Source organism: Mustela nigripes, chromosome 5, assembly GCF_022355385.1.
Source record: "Mustela nigripes isolate SB6536 chromosome 5, MUSNIG.SB6536, whole genome shotgun sequence".
NCBI classification, from domain to species: Eukaryota; Metazoa; Chordata; class Mammalia; order Carnivora; family Mustelidae; genus Mustela; species Mustela nigripes.
The window spans coordinates 47656460-47674656 of record NC_081561.1 but is presented as its reverse complement, the minus strand read 5'-3'; the positions used below and the strand labels follow the sequence as shown (position 1 = coordinate 47674656).

General features: G+C 37.7%; 1 protein-coding gene across 20 annotated transcripts in view; it reads right to left on the bottom strand.

Moving 5' to 3' along the window:
• DST (dystonin) overlaps positions 1 to 18197 on the bottom strand; it is a 472092-nt gene that overhangs the window by 158368 nt on the left and 295527 nt on the right. For 18 of the 20 annotated variants that reach the window (XM_059400215.1, XM_059400198.1, XM_059400206.1 and 15 more), the window contains 17 exons: positions 18090 to 18196; positions 15338 to 15457; positions 12889 to 12984; positions 12659 to 12786; positions 8856 to 8949; positions 8389 to 8543; positions 6419 to 6884; positions 6205 to 6333; positions 5971 to 6048; positions 5697 to 5858; positions 5503 to 5607; positions 3459 to 3554; positions 2528 to 2653; positions 1763 to 1915; positions 1421 to 1575; positions 1074 to 1200; positions 411 to 594 (listed from right to left, as the gene is read on the bottom strand). In XM_059400215.1, the coding sequence (XP_059256198.1) occupies positions 411 to 594; positions 1074 to 1200; positions 1421 to 1575; positions 1763 to 1915; positions 2528 to 2653; positions 3459 to 3554; positions 5503 to 5607; positions 5697 to 5858; positions 5971 to 6048; positions 6205 to 6333; positions 6419 to 6884; positions 8389 to 8543; positions 8856 to 8949; positions 12659 to 12786; positions 12889 to 12984; positions 15338 to 15457; positions 18090 to 18196 (2481 nt within the window). Of the gene's footprint in view, positions 1 to 410; positions 595 to 1073; positions 1201 to 1420; positions 1576 to 1762; positions 1916 to 2527; positions 2654 to 3458; positions 3555 to 5502; positions 5608 to 5696; positions 5859 to 5970; positions 6049 to 6204; positions 6334 to 6418; positions 6885 to 8388; positions 8544 to 8855; positions 8950 to 9068; positions 10834 to 12658; positions 12787 to 12888; positions 12985 to 15337; positions 15458 to 18089; position 18197 lie in introns of those variants that run through there. The other 2 variants (XM_059400218.1, XM_059400214.1) reach the window with 2 other exon arrangements.

Below are 18197 nucleotides of genomic sequence, written 5' to 3'. Positions count from 1 at the left end.
TGTACCTTCCTCTCAATTTTGCTGTGAATCTCAAACTGCTCTAAAAAATCAAGTGTTTAAAAAAAAAAAAAAAACCACCCAGGTTTGGTACATGGAAAAATAACTGAATCTTTTCAAAAACTAAAGGATTATTCTGAACATTACATTGCAAAACAGTAATATTAAAAAGGAGATGTGTTGAGAATTCACAGCTTGTCACATAATATTTAGTTGGCATCTTTTTATTAATTGATCATTTAGAAATAAACGAACCCCTCCTTGCGGCTTCCTACCTCACAAGTGCTTCTAATGTTCCAGCACCCATCATAGGCGGATAACATAACACACCAAAGACTGATTCTCACTGAGCAGAAAAGAACCTACACTAAACACCTATGGGGGAAAAAAACACAAGGATTCTCATGCTTTACCTCTTTCTGCTGATTTAAGAAGTTCCTGATAATACTGTTTACATACATTAACTTCCTTCTCCAGTTGTGTTATATCTGAGCCCGAAAATATTTGAGATTCCTGGCTATCTTCCAGGAAATCTTCAAAACGAGATTGTAGGTTACTGAGAACTTGCTGATGTTCACCAGGTAACATCGTCTTTATCTAAAGAAGATCAAGGATCCATGTAAGCAAGTGATCATAGTACTAAGAACTAAATGTAAATGGGAAAGATCCTAAGTTAGTCTTCTGGTGTATGTTAGTTTGTATTAGTAGTCATATATAGAAGAACGATTTGAAATTATTTTTATTAACAATTTCAAGTTTTAATAGATAAGGAAAAATGAGACTATAAAACACCAAAAAATGAAATCAAACTATATCCATCCCTGTAAGTCCAAACACTACATCCTATCTCCCTACCAAAATGTAATAAGCACTGAATTAAATATGGGATATCCAGATTTCCCCCATTCTTGGAAAGTGCCTTATATATGGCAGGTATATAACAAATATTTATTAAATGGATAAATATTAGCATGGATCTGCTGGACTCCATCCTATTCTGGAACAAATACAAACTGCACCCACAGAGTGCCCCACATTCTTGGACAGATTAGGCTGATGTGTTGATTCATACTTACTGAGGCCACATTGCTAGCTCGAATTCTGTCAATTTCATTGATGAGATAATGCCAGGACACTACACTCTTCATGTTTATGTGAGACTCGTGCCAAAGAGTCAGGACACTCTGATACTGTTGCTCAATTCTGAAATACATGAAAAAAGCAAACAAACCAAACACTTGATTAAGCCTTTTCACTCCCTCTGAAAACATGCTATAATTTTTCTTCCTGTTTGTAAACTACTCCAAGTTTACTAGTTCCAGATTCTTCTGATCCTATGGGCCTTGACAAAGTACTGATTGTTTCTTTAACCTTCAGCAAGCCTCCAAACTCAGCTCTATGTGTTTAGCAAATGCATACAAACCTGTTGGCAAAGTCAACGGCTTCTTTGTTTGGTGGAGGAACTGTGAAGCACACGGACGGGACCATAGCCTCATTCCCAGTAGGGCTAATGACCTTCCATTTAGCACGATGAGAGTTGTTGGCCAAAACACACTCATCGTCTTTGTAAATGGTTATCTGGTTTTAAATGGAGAAAAGAATAACCAAATGAGATCACTGTTGACAAACCCTTTACCGTACCCAATCTTGGGATTTTGTTTTGTTTTGTTTTTTTGAAGTAGAAAACTTTACCACTGGTCAGCAAAAGGACTTCATTTTTAAAAAGCTAAGAATAATGACAGAAACTGGTTTATTTCTAGAATACCTCAATTTGTCTGTAGTCACAGATAGCTTTGATCGGAATAGAAGTTTTGAGTGGACAGTCGGGATTCCTTGGCTTCAGCTGAATTATTGTTTTTGCTCTCCCCATCAGGCTTGCTACTGTGCTTTTATACTGCAAAAGTTCTTCTTTCTCTTCCTAAGAAATAAAAAAGACAGATTTTAAAAAGTAAAAGACTTCTCTCTTCTTTTAGGGCTTAACACAAATAAAATTTCATCATAAAATTCTTCCCTGACAACCTAGCTGGTCTATACATTCAATTCCCCTCCTCCCTCTCTTGGATTTCTTTTCCCTTGTTCTGTTTGGATGGTTTTTTCCCTCACTAGCATTTATCACTATATTACATATTACACTAATTTATATTTATGGTCTGCTCCCCCTTTAGCATTTAAGCACCAGTAAGGTAGGGATTCTTGTCTGTCTTCCTCACTGCTCTACTTCCGGTACTTAAAACAGTGTCTAGGATATAAAAGCGCTTACACTTATTTGTGAAGTGAATGACTAAACTCAGACACACACACACACACCCCACTGTCAAAATATTTAAAATATTGAGGCAATCACATAAAAAAACACTTTTGTGGTACTTGGTACCAAAAAAATACTAAAACTGCTTTTTTGATTGAATGAGATGGAAATATCAGGAGTACCCAAAAAACACAAAGTTCTGCACACATATAAGTATAAAGAAATACTAATCTAATCCTGTTATACACAGCTGATGAAATGCATGGGTTTCTGTACTAGTACCATTGACTCCTGAACAAGGTCTTCCAGCTTGTGAATGCTGCTTGATCGATCACAGCTGTACTTCCGCTGAATGGCGTCCTTTAGATTCCTTAAGTAATCAGAAGCTTCTTTGGCATCATTGAAAAACTGTAAGAAGAGGAAAACTGGCAGTTAGCGTATATCAAATGCCAGTAAAGCAGAGAGTTGTCCAGTTGGAGTACCAGAGTCCTGTGTACCCCTCATGAGAGAAAAGAGAATAAAATCACAAGACCATGTAATAGTCACATCACTCCTTTACCTAAACAGCTCTTGAATCTGGGTGAGTATCAGTAAACACTAAGTATCTAAATTTTATATCTATATTGTGTTTTGGCCCTATAATATTTTGGGAGAAGTTCTATTTTACTTAAGGGTCCAAATAATTTTTAAGCAGGAGAGAAATTCCAACAATTTTTTAAAACTTCTAAAAATTAAAAAAAAAGAGCTCTCTCTAATGAAATATCTCTTTATAAAAGACATTTATAGGGGTGGCTGGGTAGTTCAGTGGGTTAAAGCTCTGCCGGCTCAGATCATGATCCCAGGGTCCTGGGATTGAGCCCTGCATCGGGCTTTCTGCTCAGCAGGCAGCCTGCTCCCTCCTCTCTCTCTGCTTGCCTCACTGCCTACTTGTGATCTCTGTCAAATAAATAAATAAATTCTTAAAAAAAAAAAAAAGACATTTATAAAATCAAGATTTTCTGACATTTTTAAAGGTTTTGAAAGGATTTCCCCCTGAAAAGATGGCTTCAATTGATCCTATAGTACCTATGTCCCATACATGCTACAAAGAAAAATACTTCAGTTTATTTCCCCCACACGTTACATACATGTCCTTAATAAACAGGAAGGCACTTTCTGTAAATAGACCAAAATCACAATACCATCAGCAGATGTTGTGATTCTGTTCGTATACCTCGAAATATGCAGTGTTCTCCTTTACATGCTGCTCCACACACTGGCACAGCTGTAAGATCCAGCTCCACTGCGTCTGCATGGCTGCTCGGTATGCCTTCAGGATGAAACACAGCCACTGTAACCAGCTGAAGAGTGATGACGTACATACACAGCAAAGCTTTTAAAGGCTTAAAAACTCTGCTATCTGAACAGATGATGAGATTACTCTAACAGTAAGATGTGAAAATTAGGGTAGCAAAGTGCCCCTTCTATGTAAGAGTTCTTACTTGCACAAAGCCAGTCCTAAAAATTTAAATATAAATTAAAAATTTAAAAAAATGTAAAAATTCAGACCAAAATAAACGGTTCTGTAGTTTTCTCTTTGTTTTGTTTTTAAAACTAGAAATAAAACTAGAAATTCTTGGGGAGAATTTTTATTTAAAATATTTTTACTTGAATTTTTAATACAATGTAAATCTCTCACGAGAGCAAAATATAACAGAAAGAACATCTACTTCCTAAAGAAAACATAAGACACGCTTTTATATTTAAGATGCAATTCACGGACTTCCAGAAGAGGGAGCTCTAGATGCTTTAATGACTATCTTAAGTAAGCCTGTCATTCTTCCCCTTTTGGAAAATCTCATTCATGTGGAGCTACGTTCAAGCAGGCTTTTGGAATGGAATATACAATGCAGCACTGGAAACCTGGCAACATATCACAGCCATATTACCTTGGCCTCAAATTAAGCTACTTCCAGCAAATTGGCTATAAAAGACATATCATTGTGTGTTGTTAGATTATTAGTTTCTTTTTTCATAACATATGAAATAGTGTAGATAATTAACTAAATATTATCTACGTACCCACAAGACACTGAATAGGGCAATGGAATAGTAAAGATGACTCAGGCTTAATTTTATTCCTTAAGAAACTTTTAGTTAATTAGATTAACATCTCTACATAAAAGTAATCAGGTTCACATTCACATTACCCAGTCCCATTAAAATACTTAGCCTATAATCATATTCCCTAATAGTTTTCATCTCCACCTTGAAGAAGACTCTATTTTTAGTTTCTCATCATACAAAAGTATATACACCCTTCAGTATTCTAATTTGCTTTCCCTACTGTTCCCCCTACTCTTCTGTCTTTAACTTCCCATATGGCATTTCATGGGCATGCAAGATTGTGGCTACATATGAAGAAGGTCAAATATAACGTTCCCAAAACTTTCTGTGGAGGTCTAGAATTTCAGTCATCTTTTGTACTATGGCAGTGAACAAAGACTATCAGATGCCTCTGCTTGAAGCAGCTCACATTGTAAGCACAGCCCCATTTGTTCCCTCTGGCAATCTACCATGAGTTTAACATTCCTCTCGCTCCTATATAACCCCCTCTACATTTAGAAAGTCACTCACTCTACCTAGTATATAATAGGACTAAAAATTAAATAGACCACCACTACCACATGGGAGACTTGGTAAATCCCACTCCAGTTCTCCACTTCTGGATTTGAAATGTGTCCGCTACGCCATAAGGCTTTGCCAGGTTGTTGTTTCAATATACCTCACAAAACCAGCCATGAACAAAATTATTAAGTAATAATAACAAATATTTCCTGGGAACATGTGTACCAAGAATTGTACTAAGTAAGAGTACACTATTTGTCCCGTTCTTCACACACAGCTCTATGGGTTAGAAGGGCTGCCCCATTTTGGACAGGTGAGGGAGGCAAGAAGGATACATCAGTTGCACAATATCACAGTCAGGAATAAAATAAAGTTTTTTTAAGTCAAGAGCCTTCATATTTACTGTAATAGATCTCTTTAGCCATGGGAGTTAGCAAAGGTACCTTTAGTGGAAGAGATTTGTGGGTGACACACTTAGAGAAAGCGATAGTTAAAGGCAAGAATCATGATGATTTGTCAGAAACGTGATTTTTGAGCCATGCTGTAATAAAAGTTTGTTTGTATTTTTCAATTTATCAGCAATAAAAGAATCTGAAGAGTAATCATCAAATGTCAATATTCAACCATGACTGTTATACTTTCTGACTTACCTCAATGGTCAGTCGGGCTGGGTGATTTTCCAAAAGTAGCTGCTCTGCAATCTCCTGAACTGATTTAATATTTTCTTCCTTTTGATCCAATTCTCTCATTAATTCCTAATGTAAGAAAGAATGAAGAAGCAAGGTTAGAAAAAAGACCTAAACCTGAGATACAACTTTCATTCAATGACAAAGACGATACTTACAGCGTGGTAATCTTTTTTCCGAGCTATGTTGGTATTTCTTTCGCTCCAGTCATAAGCAACTTCCTCTTCTTCTTTTTCATTCAGCCAAATAAGTTCATTAGTTGCACGAGTTACAAAATTATGGAGTGTATCAAGGTGCCGTTCCTGATTCCGGGATGTATTCTTTGTAAGAAAAATCATTGTAAGAATCATGTTTTAACCAAAAGGAGTTAAGGGTAATTCTTAGTAAAAGTAAAAAAATGAAGTTTAAAAAACAAAAAACAAAAAGCCTTACCAAGAGTTTTGCATACTGACTCTCTAATCGGTGTAACTTTTCAGCGTAAGTTAGTTTCAGAGGTGCCGTCATTTGAATCTATAATATGGGATAAAAAGACATCGAGTTTAGGGATCTCAAGGAATTCTGACTTATACTCACTGCATCTATTATTTTGTCACAGGATCTTTATTTAAAAAGAGCAAAACAAAAGCAAGCTAAAATGAAATATATACAGATTTTAAATTCATATACCTCACTGATTTTAGCTTCTTTAAGGCTAGATTCAAATTCTTCAATAGCTCGGTGAACATTTTTATGATTTTCTAAATGGCTTTCAACACTTGGCAAATCCGATCCCCACTCAGTGCGGTCCAGCTGCACCTTTAAACAGAAAGATGCTAGAGTTAGAAAACAAACTGGCAGCAGTAAAGACTGAAGCTTTCGGGTAGAATAAACATTCTTTTACCTGCATCTCATCAACCCAATTCAAAAGATCCTGAACAAATTTCATGTTGACTTCCTCTTCTGTTAAATTCTGATCCAGCAAAGATGACTTTAGAAGGGGCTTTCGGATCTGCATCAACTTCAGAGTTTGCAATGAATTGGATTCTACTCCTGAACTGAAACTTGGAACTAATCCCCCTGATGGGAAACCAGGTGTATAAGCCGGAGTGACAGATGGAGTCAGGCGGGAAGTCAGACCTGATGACAGGCCTGATGTCACACTAGAAGGGGTCAGGGAGGGTGTTAAACCCTGGGTCAGCCCTGAGTTCAGACTGGGGTTTAAGGTCTGTGCAAATCCTGAGTTTAAACTTTGAGTAATTCCTGATATCATGAGTTTCGTCTGTTCCATTGTCAGCATGCGTCCTTTGCTGTACACGGAGGAACATTCATTCCTTAAGGCCATAATTTCATCACGCAGTTTTGCCACCCTGAAAAGAAAAATCAAAAGGGATAAACTATAATAAAAAATGCATTTTCACAAAGAGTGAACACTAATGCCAACTATGGACATTAGTTAGTTAATAGTAATGTACCAATATTGACTCAAATTTTTTTTTTAAAGATTTTGACAGACAGAGATCAGAAGCAGGCAGAGAGGGGTGCCTGGGTGGCTCAGTGGGTTAAAGCCTCTTCCTTCGGCTCAGGTCATGATCCCAGGGTCCTGGGATCGAGGCCCGCATCAGGCTCTCTGCTCAACAGGGAGCCTGCTTCCTCCTCTCTCTCTCTGCCTGCCTCTCTGCTTATTTGTGATCTCTGTCAAATAAATACATAAAATATTAAAAAAAATAAAAAGTAGGCAGAGAGGCAGACAGAGAAAGAGAGAGAGAGAGGAGGTAGCAGGCTCCCTGCAGGGAACCCAATGTGGGGCTCGATCCCAGGACCCTGGGATCATGACCTGAGCCAAAAGTAGAGGCTTTAACCCACTGAGCCACCCAGGCACCCCAATATTGGCTCAATTTTTAACAAATGGATCACACTAATGCAAGATGGTTGATAATTGGGGAGGGAGGTAAAAAGGGGCATATGGGAAACCCGTATTTTCCTATCAATTTTTCTGTAAACCTGAACTATTCAAAAAAACAGTCTACTAAAAAAAATCACTATAATCATATTAATAAAATTTTGCATTACAATTTTTTTCACTGAACTTTGTGCTGCAAGCACTTTCCATATTATCACAAAGTCTTTATAACTATCACTTATAATGTACATAATTATTATACTATAATGAACATAATTACTATACTTTATAACTATCATTTATAATGAACATAATTACTACACAATTCTATTGCTTGACATGTAGGATATTTCCAAATTTTGTTATTATAAAATATCTCTGACATGGACAAACCTTTTTTTCTATATTTATTCATATGTTTACTATATTTAAAATTATTATAAATTCCTAAATGTGAAATTACTAGATCAAAGCATCATTTAGAATTTTTGCTTTATATATACCTGATATATATATTTATAATATATATAGTCTACAACCTGAGAAGGTTCCATTTCTACCTTCAAACCCACTTCTCTAAGATAGAGAATTTCATACATACAATTTGTTCCAACATTTTGTTATAAACATTTTCAGAATAGGATAAACAGAAAACTTAAAAGTTGAGTTATAAAGGATACTTTCTTCATATTTTCCCTTTTTCAAATGTCATAACAAATATTTTAACATGAAGTATGTTAGTTACTAGTGTTCAATATTGTATGTACAATAAAATATTGTTCCTATTACTTTTGAAGAATACCTAATTAACATATCAAAATATATCAGAATTAAGGTGACACACATTTTCAACTAAAAAGAGCCTAAAAAATATATTTCATAAAACTGCCACAGTCTACATTCCCATTGCAAGTGTCCATGAAGCAATTCCACAGAAGGATAGAGCACAAATAAGCAGGAATCTTACTTACCTCTGTACCAACTGATCTGCCTGGTAGTATTTTCCATCAATGAGAATCTGTACATCAATTACATGCTGGCGTAAAAGGTTCTCACATTCAAGTATATACCCGGCAATTTCTGCTTCATTCTGAAACTGCACCCCTGATTCTAATCTTTTAGAATCCTGTGTTTTAAAAGAACTCGACATTAATTCCATGAAACAAGTTTCAAAAGTAGCCTCAAATATAAAACTCAAAATACTGTAATGAAAAAACTACTTGGGTCCTTTCTGTTTTCCCTTTTGGTTCAAAAATAGGTTTTCTCTTTGCACACCGTTCCGCAAGAGAGCAAACAGTGATTGCAATCTTTAAAAACCTTCAAGATTCAGCAGAAGACAATAGAAAGAATCGACCACCAAAAGGCACACAGAAGTTTTAGTTCATCCAAAGGTACAACCCCTCCATCACAATCCCAATGGCTCCTAAAATTAACTTACAGACTGGAGAGCATTTCGGGCAAGTATCAGTTTGTCTTCACAGATGACACTGTCCCTTTGAACTCGGTTGGCAATCTGCTGCAACATTTCCAACCTAAAAGAAGAGACAGAATAAAGCAAAGTCTCTCTCTTTGAAGTCACAGAGTTTACCACCCCTGAAAAAAACGTCTCCCTGCCAAAAGACAAAACAATCCTACAATAAGGATTCGATACCTGTGTCCATTGAGGGACTCATTGCCGAAGGTAATGCAGGAGTTGATTAGTGTTGGACCACAATTAACCGAGAGAAAGTTTTCATTTGAATCCAGACTGGTCCGGGTGCTAGTAGTGTTACTAAACACGGAATCACTGCTTCGGTAGCTGTAACTACTACTGTGCATTTTTAGTCCTGAAATGATGTTCCTTCTCTGACCATTCCAAGCAGACGAAAAAGCAGGTCTGCTGAAAGCTCTACTTCTAACGGTGAAAAGCGGCAGCTAAATGTCACTGCCGTAACGGCTCCTTAAATATGCTCCAACCGGCATATTTAACACGCAGCAAATAATATGCTGATAACTATTCAAAAGAATCTTGCCGAAAGGCATGCGTTTGCTAGCTGAGGTTTGCCTTTTGTAGCCCGCATTAAAACTCTACAAGTACGGACAAGGCAGGCTGATCAGGGCGTCACTGGAAAAGATTTGCCAAATATTTTCATCAAGAGTCATCCCATCACAGCCACCTAAAAAACAACTCAGATGCCTCCCTGAAGCCCAGGTACAATTAGTAAAGGCTATTCAGGCAATACCAATCATCAGCTTAAAAACATAGCCTGACTTTTGTAAAGAGCCCAGTCTGTCCCAACTAACACAAGGTACTGGTACTCAGAAGCATCTATAAACAAATGAGTTTGATGTGAAAGAAAGGGCATTTCCATTTTTTTTTTTTAAGATTTTTATTTATTTATTTGAGAGAGAGACAGTGAGAGAGAGCATGAGAGGCGGGAAGGTCAGAGGGAGAAGCAGACTTCCCATGGAGCTGGGAGCCTGATGCGGGACTCGATCCTGGGACTCCGGGACCGTGACCTGAGCCAAAGGCGGTTGCTTAACCAACTGAGCCACCCAGGCGCCCCGGGCATTTCCATTTTAACTGCCATGTCATTTATCAGGTTAAGTTAACTGGAAAAGTGACCTTTCTTTGTATGATATGTTCTCAGGAATGTTACCGCTAATCTTTTTTTTTTTTTTTTAAGATTTTTTATTTATTTATTTGACAGACAGAGATCACAAGTAGGCAGAGAGGCAGGCAGAGAGAGAGGAAGAGAAGCAGGCTCCCCACTGAGCAGAGAGCCTGACGCGGGCCTCAATCCCAAGACCCTGGGATCATGACCTGAGCCAAAGGCAGAGGCTTTAACCCACTGAGCCACCCAGGCGCCCTGTTACCTCTAATCTTACTATAGTCATTCTAATTTTTTTTTTTTTTTTTTTTGGTAACAAGAGGAATTGCAGTTTATTAAAATTTCATCTCTGCTTAACTAGAATGTACTAATGATAGAACAGAGTTAGTTTCAGTCAGGGTTAGATAGTCCAGAAGGAAATCAAGGGTCCTCTGACTGGCAACATGAGAAGGACCAACGTCCTTGCAGTCACTTTACATTCTTAAAAGCCAACGTGTTAAGTAGACTATCAATGCAATGCTCGCAAATTCAACTTGTCTGTGCTTGTTTTTCCTTTCGATAGATTATTACCATGGCAAAAGAACATTGGTTCTTTCTCATTTATCTTTTACACATTCCCATGCCACATAGTTATTATTTGCAATTAATCGTTAATGCCAAAACACTTGTTGCATCAAGAAAAATGAAGGCCTTTATCCAACCAAGTTCGTAGAACATTTTTGTACTCCCAATACTACAAAGCCAAACTGTTGCTTCTCCACTCTAAAGGTGGGTATTTTTCTTTTTAGATAGCGAGAATGGGGAAATTTGGGAATATCGTGTTAGTAAATAGAGAAGTGTCAAATAATAACAGCAGGACTAGGATTTAGTAAGCAATTATTATGTGCCAGGAAATAAAGTAATCATTTTACATGTATGACCTCTTCTCATATTCAACTACCAAATGTGGTAGGTACAATTTTTCAGCCTGTTTATAAATGAGGAAACTGAGGTTTGGGGAGGTCAATGAACTTGCCTAAGAATACATGACTAGCAAGTTGAGCTAAAAATCTTATTCAGGATTCACTAGCTCCTGGACCTTGAACTCTTGACCACTGCATTAAAATCCAGTTACTATTCTGACAACTAAAAATCTACTCCCTATCCTTTCTCAGACATACTTTTCCATTACTTCTGATAATTAGCTTAGTGTATCATTTTAATTACCCCAAATTTTCTCCTCCATAAAAGGTCCATCCTAGGTATTTCAAGCTTATTCTGGATCTAGATCCAGTTATGGAGATAGAATCTTACACTGTAACAGGAATGTAATCAGTAATGTCATAAATAACTGACAAGTTAAGACTTGCTCTTGTATTTTCAATGCATTATTTCCTATTTCAACAGTGTGGAAAGTCATGTGTAGAACACAAAGAACATGAGTGTACTAAGTGCCTCTCTGTGTCCCAGGCAGTGCACTGAACACTGGCAACACGAAAGACAGCAAAAACAAGTCTATCTCCACATTCTCAGAACTCATAACTGTGAACAGGCACCCTTAACTAAATGATCACAGAAATAAATCAAAATCACAATTGAGATATGAAAGAACAATACATGTAAATAGGACATGTAAAAAACAAAGAACAATACATGTAAACGTAAATAGGAGAGTTAGAGCCAAGACATCTGAATGAGCCTGGGAGATCACAGGAAGTTTCTTGGCGAAGTAACACTGGAGCCGGGATATGAGATTGATCAGGAGTGAAGACAGACAGTGAGGATGAAGACTTCCCTGCCAAAGGAACAGATGGTGCAAAGATCCTGTGTATGGAGGAGGGCGGGACCTTGGCACATTGGGCTCCTGAGAGGCAGTCAGTGTGGCTACACCACTGAGAGCAAGGACGGTGTCAAGTGAGGCGGCGAAAGAGCCACACCTGACCGCACAGGCTTTCTATTGGGAGGCCCAGAAGCTCATGAGGAACAGAGACCACAGTTCCCTTCCCAAGTGCCAAAGTCAGGCTGTGAGGTAAGTACTATAATGGAGACAAATCCATTCAACAAATGTCTCCTCATGTCTAAGCAGTGCTTTCCCGGGCAACCAGGTATAGTGGGAGAGAGAATGATAAGAGTTAGTGATGATTTCATGCAATAAAGGCATCTGTAGAAGTGAGAATTTGAGCCAACATTTCCCGAGTGTTTTCTAGATGCCATTTCACTGCCCTCTAAGGGGAGACAGACTAGAGTCTTGTTCTCATTGTCCCAAGGAAAAAGGGTCGTAACAAAAATACAGCAAGAAACAAAATAAGTTAACTGCTAACTACATATCAGCTTCTGGATCCAGGCCCTATATTCTCAGTATGGGAAATTCTCACAAGTAATTTAGATTATTAGATGAGACTTCACACATCAACCCAGTCTATCAGGTCCCTAATTAAACATTATTTCAGTCATTACTCCTCAAACCTCTTGGAAGAGTTTCAGGATAAAAAAAATGAAGAATCAGAAAGACTAAGTGACTTATCCAGCATCACACAGCCAAGGACATGAAAAATATAAATGATAGTCCTAGGTCTGCCTGGCTCCAAAACTGAAGTTCCTTCCAAGAGAACAAAAAGTCACCTCCCCACGCCCAACCTCATACCCACAGCAGAAAACACCTCCAGCCTACCTTTCTACTTCTGGGCGAAGGGCCTTCTCCCTCTCAAGCATGGCAATAATGAGTTTCCCCCACTCTTTCTCAATGTCATTTGGATGATAACCTTGCAGTAGTTTGATACGTCCAAATTCTATCCAAATCTTGAGAAAACAAAAAAAAAAAATTTTAAATGAAGAAAGGATATTAAAAAAATACTAAAAATAAAGATTGTGCCTGACAATACAACAGAAACTTCTGCTTACCTCTAATAACTTATATAGGCGTTTGATTTTTGATTTTTCTGTCTCCTTTGGTGGAATTTCTGTTTCTTTAAACTGTAAATACTGATTATAAAGTGCCTAAAATGAAAGGAAAAATATAAATGAAGGCCCAAACTTCAAAGACCTATTTTCATTACCGCATAACATTACCACTTCAAATGATATTTACCATGTCTTATGCATTCAGGGGAATTCCTTTATAAAACTGACATTCAAGGACAATACCAATTCCCAGTTAATCAGTGACTAGCTTCAGTATGCAAGATTTGACAAGGGTGTAATTACTGACGTGAACTGTGAATCAACATATGCCATGAGGGGATCTGGATAATAATAAACTGTGGCAGTGTTTAGCAGGGCTCTACTAAACATCTCTCTTCATACAAACAAGAAAACATAGACTTTAAAAGATGCTCTTTCCAAATGCTGCACTTTTAGCTTTTAGTTTTTGGAAAAATTATCTAATGCAATTCCTATAAAGGAAAAAGCTATTCTCTTTTGTATCATAGATCTATCCTTGAAAATAGAACTCTATCACACAGAATTCTCACCACATAGCTAAGCCTTGGTTTCAATGTCCCACTAGCCAAGCTAAACAGATCTTTTAATAAACAAATACAGATGTTATTGGCTGCTGTTATTGTTATAGAAGTTTCAATCATATAATTAAATTATCTGGTTTATAGAAACTATTTGAAAATCTCCTAAATACAACTTATTATATTAAAAAGGACATTTGTAAAAATTATGTAGATAAAACTTATCCACATTTAATAAGCATGCTCTAATTATTTCATTTTAATTCATGCTATTTAAAAAAAAAATTCCCCCCCCAAAAAAAAATTCCCTGTCAAACCTCAGACAGCTACATTTATGAAGGATTCCCTTCAATGTTTCATTGGCTAATGAAATTATTGGCATTTCCTATGACATTTTCTTCCGTGTGTTATGTGCTATCCTAGGCACTAGCAAGTAATCTGTGTAGTCCTCAAAATTCTTCCAAATCCTTAAGAATCTGCATTCATCAGAAGCCAGTACAAATTTACCCAAGTGTCTTGACAATAGGAATCCATCTGGAAGTAAGCTGAATTTGAAATCTAAAAATTGCTTTGAACTCAAAATGCAATGTTTCGGGAAGTTCATTAGAAAATAAGTTCATGATGCCATTATGTGCTACACACCATGCATGGTGGCTGGCGTGAGAGAAGGGGGAAATGCTTCTGGCCCTGGAAAGGTTTGCATCCACATAAGGGAGACATCACACAAACAACTTTAGAACACTTAAAAATCATCACAGCAACACATGCCAAGTCGTTTCGTGCCAAGGACCAACTCCCCATGGCAGTGTGAATAAAAACTGTCCCACAGATGCTTTGTACTGATGCGTGAACACAACGAATCTCTTCCACAGGACCCGCCCTGGATTATTACAGATTTTGCAATTCTAGTTTGATTTAAAAAAAAAAAAAAAAGCCTATGATTTAAGGAATTAGACTTTGTTGTTAATATTCACATTATCAGTTTCTTGAAATAAAGCAGTCTACTTTGTTATTAAAAGTCCAAATATATAAAATGAGACAATATTCTTCAGTAAGTGTACATGTCTATAATTCTTTAATATTTCTATGATGTCTTTGCATCAAAGAGGTGGACCTGTTTTTAGGCAGTAGCAAATGTTTTTATTAAACGATTTCATTTATACTGGAAGTCACATTCATACTTTTACTCCATGGTGAAATAGAGTTTATATCTCTTGCTACACAAAATGAAGCCTCTGAAGCAGTTTTTAACAGGGTTCAACCACAGGCACATTCCCAGCCACTGTTAAACTTGTCCCAGCTTCCCAGAGACCCCCCTGCCACAGCTGTCTATCTGGTTAGGCTCCAGCCCTCCCCATGCACCAAGAACACTTTGGCAATGTCAGTTTCAGGGTCTCTCAAATTGTATCTTATCACTCTCAACAATTCAAAGCTAAGGGACTATAAATCTCTAAGATGTTGCTGTTATTAAATTTTGATTATTAACATTTACCTCTGTTTTCTCTGAGTAGGAGATGAATAAATTTAAAAATTGCTTATTTACTAGTGGCTTGCCAACGGCAATTTTTCTTGAACTCCTGGAATTATTGAATTATGATAACATTATTTAGAAGTTTAATAATCAGGGCACCTGGGTGCCTCAGTTGGCTAAGCATCTGACTCCTGATTTTGGCTCAGGTTATGATGTCAGGGTCATTGGATCGAGCCCCACATCCAACTGCATGCTTAGCGCAGTCTGCTTAAAATTTTCTCTTTCCCTCTGCACCCCCTTCCCACTCACATGCTCTCTCTCCCTCTAAAAGAAAATAAATAAAATAAAGCAAAATAAAAATATATTTTTTTAAAGTTTAAAAATCGACTCAATCCTTTGTAACTTCTACAGTGACACAGACCTTTAGTTCCACAGGATTATTAGGAAATGTTCTCTCAGACATTGTGGTGACATGGTGTCTAATCCACTGAATGAGGTAGTTCACCATATTCTGGTATTCAATCCATTTGACTTCAACATCCTAAAACAATAAAATGACAGAAAAGATCCATATCTGCAGATAATAACAGTCATATCTAACACAACTTAGTCAAAGGTCATTCTGTGAATTTCTGTGTCTTTCAGCAGAACAGTCAGAACCAGCTCAACGTCTTCTCACTCTCTACCCCGTCCCACATAAACAGCTTGAAAAAACATGCACGCAAACATTTGACAATGAAGAGTAGCCTAATGAGTGCTACTTCTGATCCAGAGATAGTGGCTGCCTGGGGCACTGTGTGAAAAAGGCTTCTGAGGCTGCATTCAAATGCAGCAGGGAAGAACACTGTGATCATTTTGGGGTGTTTTCTGGGCACCCAGGAAGAGGGAGTAATAGCGTGGACAAGCCAGGTTAGCTGCCATTGTGTAGATCTAAATCCACTGTCTATCTGAAACCCAAAGATCTATATAGAATGTAGGAAAGTAGGTAGGAATGAAAACTATAGGAAATGTATATGATAGGATTACTCATCAAACAAACTTTGAAAATGGAGTAAACTGGAAGGCTGTCACCTGCTATGTTCAATTAAGTATCTGATGAGTGTTTATTATGTTCAAAGCATTGTGCTAAGTGTTACAGGAAGAATTTAATACTTTAAGAAATAATACCTTTTACCAAAGAGTCACTGTCTAAATGGGGAGGCAAGAGAGTTGTAATATAAACAGCTAATCCAAATGAAAAGCAGTATTTAATTAAGTGTTGAAATACCTGAAAGAGGTAATACACACTAAGGGTTGAGATAATAATTGGGTAAGCATAGATGTGCCTCAAAAAGGTCACCAAAGGATTCTCAGGAAAGGTAGTCCCTGAGCAGTTCTGCAACAACCACTAAGTAATTCTTTGGTGGGCAGGGGGTGGTGGAGGAGGGAGGCTAAAACATAGGGAGTCCCGAGTGAGTCACAAGTCACGACTCTGAACTAGATAGAAATGCCCGGACTACAAGCAGTCTGTGTTGAAAGACTAAAGCTAAAAAAGTAGGTAAGCAAATTAATATATACAGAATTTTTTTTAAAGACTTTATTTATTTGAGAGAGAGAGAAAGAAAGAGATCACGAGCAGGGGCAGGCAGAGGGAGAAGCAGGCTCTCTCTGAGCAGGGAGCCCGATGCAGAACTCAACCCCAGGCCCCTGGGATCATGACCTGAACTGAAAGCAGAGGCTTAGCTGACTACGCCACCCAGGCGTCCCAGCATACGCAGAATTTTAAATGTCGGAAGGGCTAGACTGGATTTCACCTTACAAGTCAATATGTAATCAATGAAAATTTCCAAGCTAAAGACAAAAGGTTTTAGGAAGATCAATTTGATGACAATGTGCAGTACTGCTGGGAATGGGATGAGATGGAGATGGAAAGTATCAAAGAGCTGTCGTCCTAGTCCAAGTGTGAAGGGGTAAGAGTTAGGAACAGGGTGAAGGGAATGAGAAGGCAAGACAAGGAACGGCTGCAAGAAATCCTCTCAAGCAACATTTGACACTGACTTGTTGGCAGACATCACAGCAGGGGATGAGCATGGAGCAGGTTACTCAGGGATCAGGAGAGGATAAAGCCCTGAGAGGAAGAACAAAATGAAGAGAATGGAAATAATTCTAGAAACAAGAGCACACAGAGGTGAGAAAGAGACTGAAATGAGAGCTCACCAAGATGAATTCCAGAATCTTCAAAGTAAAATAGAAAAATAAAAAAGAAGAAGAAGAAGAAGAAATCTGAGAGAAGAGGAGAAGCCCAGGGTAAAGGGGTTCATCCTCAAATTCATAACCCTGCAGGGTTTCCTGTTCTCTTCCAGAAACGCCTAAGTACATGTTCATAAAACCACTACAACACGCATGGTTGAACTGAATCACACAAATCTTTGGGAAACAGTGGGCAAATGAGGAGCCCGAAACCCCCTATACTGGACACCCCACCCTGCTTACTAAGTAGCTCTGGTAGTTTGGCAAAGTCAAATAACCTTCCTCTAAATATCGTCTTTAAATCGGAGAAAGAATTCCTAGCCAAGTTATTTCATGAGATGATGAGAGTCAATAACATTGAAAGTGATTTCAGAAGTTGAGAAATTCTACAGACACAGAACGATTATCAAACACTGCCAATGTAAAACAGCAGCAGGTTAAAAATGAAAAACTCCAAAATTCGGTGGTTTAGAGCTTTCATTAATAAATGAAAAGAATATGTACGGCCTACTTTATTTATGACAAAGAACAAATTTTTTTTGAGTTATGCTTTAATTAAAATGGTGGAATAGTGTCATGAAAATGCAGACAGGGCTGGCTTATTAAATAGCATCTTAACTCAAATTCTTTAAAGAATATTTGATATTGGAGTACCTGGGTAGCTCAGTTGGTGAAGTGTCTGCCTTTGGCTCAATTCATAATCCCAAGCGCCTGGGATTGAGTCCCATGTGGGGCTCCCTGCTCAGAACGGAGCCTGCTTCTCCCTCTGCCCCTCCCCCTGCTTGTGCTCCCTCCCTCTCTTTCTCTCTCAAATAAATAAACAAAATCTTTTTTTAAAAAAAGAATACTTGATATTTAAATACTGTAAAAAGCTTTATCAAAGAATTCAGTCAACTGGTCATTACTGAATTAGCAGCTTCTAGGATGGAAAAACCAATACTCACATTTGCACCAATACCTTCGCCACCTTCAGGGACTTTGGGAAATGCATCATAGAGAGATGACACGTAAGTTATTACTGATTTTTCATCAGGTGAGGAGACATCAACATC